The sequence below is a fragment of the Corapipo altera genome, unplaced genomic scaffold, assembly GCF_003945725.1.
Source record: "Corapipo altera isolate COAL_440 unplaced genomic scaffold, ASM394572v1 24b, whole genome shotgun sequence".
In the NCBI taxonomy this organism is placed as follows: Eukaryota; Metazoa; Chordata; class Aves; order Passeriformes; family Pipridae; genus Corapipo; species Corapipo altera.
In genome coordinates, this window is record NW_020884888.1 from 7385766 (window position 1) to 7394169 (window position 8404).

Sequence of the window (8404 nt, forward strand, 5' to 3'; positions counted from 1 at the left end):
ACTTGAAGTGTTTAACGTCTCTCAGCCTCTTAGAGAAGGCTCTTTTAGAAAATTCACTGATAGTTCTATAATTTATGTGTTACTCGTGTGCTAGGAGATGATTGAACATCCTTTTTTTCATGTAAAACAATTTTTGTGGATATGTAATAGAGTTCATTGTCCTTAATAAAGGGCCTGCCAGAAAATACTGTATTTTTATGTCTTAATTTACAATACTGCAAAATACAAATAAACATACCTAGATTTTAAAAAATGTGATAATATTCTGTACCATTATGCCATTAAAAGTATGATCCTGTAAATGTCATCACTGAAGTTACTGAATGTGGAATGTAGAAATGCATCTTTAAACTGTGCCATTAAGGAATGGGATGAATAAACTCCTAATTGAATAACTAATTACAGTTGAAAATCGCATAGTGATGGTGTTAATGACGGTAGCCATTTAAATGTCTCTACTGTCTTATTAAATTATACAGGTTTAACTCATTATACATATATCTTAAAGGGGATTCTCTACTTGTGAGAAATAATCCTTTGCCTTATTCACATGAATAATGTTGTCTTTCATCTGGGCATCTTAGGAGAAAACACACTAATTGGACCTGTCTGTACTCTCTGACTTACAGAAGTTGCATTCCAGGGCTTACCATATATACCATAGACAGAGCTTCCCAAAATACGCACAAAAATTTGTATATGTGTTTGTTTCCTTTTTAATTTGTAAGAAACTGGTTATTTGTAACCACTGGGCAGATTTGAGTCTTACTTTTCACTTTTCTTTCCCACCCCCCTCCCCTGCCCTCAGGTCATCTCGAGAGAGTCCCGAGGAGATGAAGACGTCTTCAGAGTGATGAAGGTGCTGTCCTGCACCTATACAACGTGAGGGAATCGCTGTCTTCTATCTTGAGTTCACAACAGCCATGGCCTTCTGTCCTTTCACAGCTGTGCCTGGGGGCAGCTCACAGGGAAGCATAGCTTGGGTTTTAGGAGAAAGTATTTCTCAAACATCTGCTGGCCTTACATTATTGTGCACTTTGCCTCTTCAAGAGAGAATGTCTACTTCCCGAGGCTTTGCATACCAACACACAGTTCAACTATCTTGTTGAAGACTTTGAAGACCTTCTGTCTTCATAAAAAGAATGGTTAAGAGGGACAGGTACATCCACTGGAATCATTATGTTATCTGCTGAAATTACTAACTTAGCTTTTATTTATTGGATTATTTGTCTTATTAAATTGTAGTAGCTTTAAAGAAAGCTGTAATTCCAAAATATTTATTTTTAGTTGATCTGGTGGTGAAAGAAGTGTAAACCACTCATTGTGAAATGAAAGTATAAGTATTTGCTGCTCCTCAAAGTGTTTCTTCATAGGCTTCAACCATCATATGTAACTCATAATAACACTTATATGTTATCCTCTTATATGCATCGAAATTTAGTGGTTTTGGAGACTGATCTTTCTAATATCATCCTGAAATGAGTAGAAATGCAAACTGTTAAATGTGGGTTTTCCTCTTACTGAAATAGGAGGACTTGTTTAAATAGTTTAAATCTTGCCCTCATTTGCAGTGAAATCTGATAAGATTTTGCTGCTTACCCACCCTCTCAGTGGAGTCATCTTGTCAACTAAATTTAATCCAAGGCCTTAAGTGTTTTCAGGCAGTAGTAATGTGTGATAGTCATGTCTACTTCCAGTAATAGGAATCAGTTGAATGGGGATTGTTGGTTTTCAAATGCTGTGGCTAAGTTCAGTTAACTTTTCAAACAAATTTTATTTCCAGAGAGAAAGGGGAGATAGCATAGATTTTGGTTTAGTTTAGTTTGGGTTTTTTAAGCCTGTAAGCCTCTGACTAAATGTCTTTCTAAGATATAAGATATATCTTAAGGTATATCTTATTAATAAACAAAGTTCTTAAATTTCTGAAATGAAGTGTTGCCTAGGTCACAGCATGAAATCCTCTAGTGTTTTTCTTCCATACATAATTTTGCTTAAATTGCAGTTTTGGTGACATTTAAGGCCTTTTGTATTGATTGTTGAAATATTTTGACACAATGGATCTTTATAAATGGATCCTTTTTGTAAAAGGGAAGTGGGCTTTTTGGTAGATATTTTTCATAGTTGCACAGCTTTTCCACAAATACAGTGAGGCCCTGGGTACTAAGTAGCAGATGCACTTGCTTAACCAAAGAACCACCTTTCAGTTTCTAGTAACTTCTCTTGAATTTATTTCAGTTTGATTGATAATGAGTTGTACAAAATACAGGCATGCCGTGTATTTATTGACAGTAATGTGATGGATGAAGCAAAAATCCATTCTTATCCAGGGATATCTGAGATGTGTGTACAAATAGCTGTCAGTAATAAGATGTTTGTTTTACTTCAGTTGCAGGAGTGCTGATAGATATGGAAGGTTCTTACTTTCATGTATTTTACATTGTGTCTAAAAATACATTTCCATGGAAAGTGGTTGGAAAATACTCTGATACTTAGTAAGCAAGAAAGTCCTGCTATAGGTTTGCCATAAACAGGCTGCCTATTAAGACACAAATAACCTTGCTCCTCAGATTCTCAAAATTTACTGCTGCAATTTTACTGATGAAATTTTGTATTTTAGTAGGGTGGTTGAGTGTGCTGTTTGCACACTTGCAGGTATGAAGGACAGACTCAGGCTTAATTTAGTAGGTTGACTCAAGTTCATCGAAATATGGAAACATCCCATTTAATATTTTAAATTCTGAAAGTTCCAACTAACTGAATAAGAAGAATGTATTGCTTGAATCAAGTATGTGTCCTGTGGTTTTATTTCCTTGGCTTTTTGGCTCATGAAAAATCTTTAATGAAACATATTTTTATAATTTTTACTGGCTAGGGTGGAGGATGATGAAAAGCTTGAAGGTGTCACTAAGTATTCCTGCAACATTCTAACCAGCTTGAATGAGAACACCATTATACTTAGGAAACTTCCTTATTATATCACTTTTTGTTTAGTTCACAGTTTTGCACTGAATTGTTATGTTCTTGTTGTAGCTTCTTGTAGACAGCATTTAAAGAAGATTAGTAGCAAAAAAAAGAATGCATCTTTAATGTATTTCCAGTTTTCCATTGCACCTCTGTGCACTGGTCAAGATATTTTATTGTCCACATTTGCTATCCCGTTTTCTGAGACAATCTTTCATATTCCTATGGTACTCAATATAGTCATTTTAAAGAGCCATATTGTTTGCTTTTAAGTTTTCTTCCTTCTCCCCCTTTGCCTGACCACCTTAGATCCAAGAGGAGTCTCTTAGGAAGATTAAAATCATGTTTCAGACACAGTTATCTTCCATAATGGCAAATGAGTAAAATCATCTGAGACGAGACATAGCTATTTTGCAATATTCCTTTCCCAACACAAAAGAAATTATTTTGTATAGAGAATTCATATCTGCTATGGTCTTGTTAGTTTGCCCTCTTTTAAAATGAGGCTTCGTATTGATGCTTCCTGCTTCAGTCAGCTGAGACTCGCCATGAAGAACCATCCATAGTACTGACTTAGTAAGTGTAGCTTTAGGAGGTGATGCTGTGGGGTGTGCCTGATTGAGGAGCCAATTATATGGTTCAGTAGTGGTGCAGTGACAGTATATTGCCAAAAAAAACAAAAAAAAACCCCAAAAAAAAACCAAAATAAGAGACAAAACCTCAACCTTCTTAGAATAGAAAATATTCACTGATTGTCACCATGTTTAGAAAAAAAACACAAAACACCACATTATGAAAGAGCGTACTTTGATTATTTGGGTTTTGTGTTTAGTAAGTGACTAATTAACAGTAGAAATAGAAGACCTAGTTCTTGCATATTTAGCAATCTATATTGTTTTCTGAGAGGACTCAGCCTCTTTAAGAGTGGTTTAGTTTAGATCAGTCTCACATTAATGTGAAAATAATCAAACTGGTCATTTTGACTTCTGGTCATTGTAAAGAGTCTATTCATGGTTATATTTCCTCATCTGCAAAAGCAACCTGCAGCTCAATGGGATAAGCTTTCAGTAGATGGCTTGTGGGGTTTGTAAAAAAAAAAAACAAAAACAAAACTCAAACATAACCAAGTGGCAACAAATCAAACCAAAATCTTACTTTTCTGCAGTTTTCTACAATTTTCTTAGGAGAGACTATCTTCTCCATAATGCTTATTGGGAAAAAGTTGATGGCTTGTACTGTAAACACTCATTACAGAAGTAGGTATTTGCTAAATGTATTTAGTACGTGTAGTGTTAAAGTTGAACAAAAGGTTTAGAGTTTTGAAGGGAATGCTTGTAGTAATCCAAGACAATGTGGTCTCATGGTATTGTGAGATTCAACTGTGGTGGATTTTTATCATTCTCTTCTAGCAGATCAGGCTTGTTGCAATTAAGTGTAGTGCAAAAACACTGATGCTGACTGTTTCTGGCACTTGAGTCTGAGTTAGCCCTTCCACCCCTTGCCATACCTTAGCTGAACGTTATTGTGCTGTGGCAGAGTTAGCAGAAGTGACTGTGTGCCAGTTTATAGCCCAGCATGTTAACTTCAAGTCACTGTAAATAATGGCTTAATTGAATGCACGGAGCAACAAACTGCAATGTGCAAGGATCTGGCACACATTCATTTTGCCAGCCTTACTACAATACAATGGCTTTCAGCATGGATTTACTGTGACCAGTTGGGAGCAGGAATGACTTATTTTGAAACACTGCTTAAAAAAAAATTAACATCAGAGTAATACATACAATACACGTTTTTCAGAAATTAATTTACTAAGCATATATCTAACTAATAATGAAACCAGCAGTCAGATAATTCTGTGCACAATGGTGTGTATGTGCAGTTTATCTAGGGTACACTTAGACTTGTCTGATTTCAAGGACTTTGTGGCTTCTCTCAAGGACTTTGGGGGGGAGGATGCACTGGAGATGTGTATTTTGTCAGTAATTATTGGAATGGGAAATCTATAATTTTTTTAATTAAACACAATAAGAAAAAAGCATTGTTCAGGGAAAATCGGATTCTCTTTCCACTATTATACTTTGGGGGTATCAGCGCAACTTTTGAAATAGATATATGGCTGCAATGCTAAACTTCGTTTTTCAGAAAACCTGAAAATACGAAACTGAACGAAATTGTTACTCAGTAAAAGCAGCAGCTGAATTGCTGTGCTGCTGATCCCTAGTACTGGCAACAGAATACTGCAGCTGGTGCAGCCCTTCCTATGGACCTGATAAAGTAAGGATGGGAAAATGCCTTTATTCTACTGAGACTCCATAGCTTTGCATCACTGGCAGAAGATGCTTCCACAACTGCCTTTGTTCAAACATTGTGTTTATATTATATTGACTTGAATTTGTCACTGCAGATAGCACTACCTCTATTGGATACTACCTCTGGAAATGGCTACAGTTTCCTTCAGAAGGTGTTGAAAGGTGTTTGGATTGGAGTTAGTGTTCATTAGGTTTAATAAGAGAGGTAGCATTCTTCTAGAGATGCTGTTGTTTGCCTTGAAGTTTGCAATTTTACAAGAGAAAATTGATTTCCCAAATAATCTTTGTTGAGTATCTCTTAAATCCATGGATGCATCAACTTTTTAAACTCAATATATTAACTTGTTTTTCAAAGGGTTTCTTCTTACTATTATTTCTTACATTTTTTGCTGAAGCAAACTTTGGCAATTCCCTTATTTCTATTTCTACAAAACTAGGGTTGTCTAAAACTCTTACAAATTTAAAGGAGGCTTGATCTTTAACCTGGTACCATTTATCTGTCACTTTTCCTAAAGTACCTTAGTGCTTTGTGGTAAAATTTTCAAAAATTGCTTTTAAGTGATTGGAGATAAAAAAAAATTAAGATAAAAAAGCAACAATGTGGAAACTTAATTTGGTGTTTTGAAACCCGAAACAATGCCAGAAGTGATGAGCATATTCAGAGATTCTACACTGGATTTTTTAAATGTATATATTGGTATGCAGCATTATATAAATATGAGCAGTCTCTGTCTTATTCAGACTTCAATTGAAATTTTTTGCTATTTTTTTTGGTTTTTAATGATATCTGAGAACTAACTTGTGCCTGTAGATAGTGAAAACAAGCAACGTTTTCTAGAATTTATGTTTACTTGTTACAGATTGAGGAAGAGCCAAGCAAATACTGGTAGGGTAACTACATCTGTTTTGTTGTTAGTTCATATAAAGTAGGGAAAAGCTGCTAGGAATGCACTGCTGAGAGATTACTGTTTCTGGAAGTATTTGCACACATCCTCTAAAGAGCTGCCAAAATTAATAGGTCATGAAGTATGTCTTCAGTTCCCCAGACTCTTAATCTCTTCCACACCTCATCTGGTATCTTATTTTGAATATGGTTTAGTACACGAGAGTATTGCTTCATCCCCTTTTGGTAATCAGTTCCAGGGCCTGAAGGGCATGCTTTGAATGTCCATACTGAAATAATATGTCCCACTCAGGAAGGAATTGCTAATTGGAAGTAATTGCATCCTTGATCTGCTCTGCATATGGATGGACTTGGAAAAATATAATTCGTGTTGCACTGAATTAGAGATTATGTTTTGACTATAAGTACTATGTGGTAACACCAAAGCCATGTTTGAGTGAGCAGCAGGGCATATTTGCTTACAGCAGGATGCATCTGCAAGCTGATAAAGCAGAGTGAGTACTCTAGCATCCATATATATATATATGTGTGTGTGTGTGTGTGTGAAGAATTTTCATAATGATTTTAAAGCAAAAAGTTGATTTCTTCTCCTGGCCTCACTTTTTACCACCAGACTGTCATATACAGTGATCCAATGAGGACCTAAAATCAAAGAAACTTTTCATGGTATTGTTATAGATTAAATGTAAGAGGTATCACAAAGCTAAAAAGTAGCCACAGAACATAAGTTCATTAGGCTTAAGAACTGACATCCAGGCAGGAAAGGATGACATAAGAATGGAAAAACAAAACCCAAATATTTCACCCACGTTCTGCCAGTCTCAACCTAAAACAGGAGCTTTTTCAAAAAGTGTCAATAATAACTATTTTTGTGTTGTACATAACTTATTGGCTCTGTAGATCAATGTTTTTAGTTTCTGTCATCCGTCATGACTGGTTTATTCTGCAAGCATACAATTTGTTCAGATTGTTGCCTTTAAAAACAGATTTTCTGTGCTTCAGTGATGGTTGGAAACCAACTTTTTATACCAATAGTTAGGTGCTTACCTATACTTATGTATGCTAGCTCAGATGTTTTACTCAGAACACTAGGGAAGGTTGGTTCAGAAGGCAGGGGGTTTTATTCCTCCTTTGGGAAATTTCAGCAAAACAAATCCAAAGAAACTTTTGACATCAAATCCTAAGACTGGCTACACCCTACTCAAACCTAACAGCAGATCCTTTGCATTACAGAGCATGGGTTGTTCTAAAACATGCATTCCTACCCAGGCCCTGTGGGGATTTGGAGCAATAAGTTCTATTGTCTGTTGACACAAATTTTGTCTGTAAATGTACATGTGATACATCTTCAGAATGGAACTAATGTTATCAAAATTGGGTTTGGTACATACCTGGTTTTGCATGTATAATATTGAAAATATAACCCCTGTGTCCACCTGTGGCAGAATAAAACGTGTAAGTTAAAATTGAGAAGTACTTGTGTAGACTGCAGAGGTATTTAAACTTAAATAATTTTGATTGTATGCACCAGTGCTCATCCTAATAAAAATGTTTTTTGTAGCAGGTTTAAGATGCTTTTAACTTAATACTGTATTCACACCACAGTCCTTTGTAAGCACAGAATGGTTAATATATTTTGAAATAAAATGCCGTTAACGTAAAGAAAACTGAGTTTGATTTGAATGATGGGCTCTTTGGAATCAGCCACAAAGGCCCCAGTTAATCTGATGAAATAACAAGTTTGCTGGAGCTGGATCTGCAGTCCTTGTATATAACTTAAGTCACTGAGAGAAGCCGTACTTCTGGGGTTTTTTTCACGTTTTCTGTGGGATAAGGAAGGACATGTGCCTCAAGAGTAACTATGGGTCAGCTGGCACCTGGCAATTTGCTGCACTGCCTGAAGTAACACAACCACGTGTCCAGACCCTACAAAAGCTTGCATTCAGCAGCTCTAGGTAATTCAAGTTACTTCCGTTATGGCTTACTCTCTGAACTGGAAATGGTTGTTTAGTGTCTAAGCAGAATTTTAGATTATTATATTGACTATGAAGCAAAAGTGGTCAAATTCTCCTTGCATGACTGCTCACACCTTTTAAAACGAGATATGGCTGATGTTCCAGTTTTCATCCCTCTCTCTCAGTGTTCTGTGACCAGACTCATTCCCTTCAAGTAATTCATATAGGAGAGTCAGTTTTAGCTAGTATCTCTTTAGTTTTCTGAAGGGATC

The 8404-nt window shown here is 36.0% G+C and overlaps 1 protein-coding gene across 3 annotated transcripts in view; it reads left to right on the forward strand.

The window, feature by feature from the left end:
- TMEM245 (transmembrane protein 245) overlaps positions 1–7844 on the forward strand; it is a 78327-nt gene extending 70483 nt beyond the window's left edge. For all 3 annotated transcript variants that reach the window (XM_027643856.1, XM_027643853.1, XM_027643854.1), the window contains one exon: positions 809–7844. In XM_027643856.1, the coding sequence (XP_027499657.1) occupies positions 809–854 (46 nt within the window). In that variant the 3' untranslated portion in view covers positions 855–7844. The remainder of the gene's footprint in view (positions 1–808) is intronic.
- Positions 7845–8404: the final 560 nt, after the last annotated feature.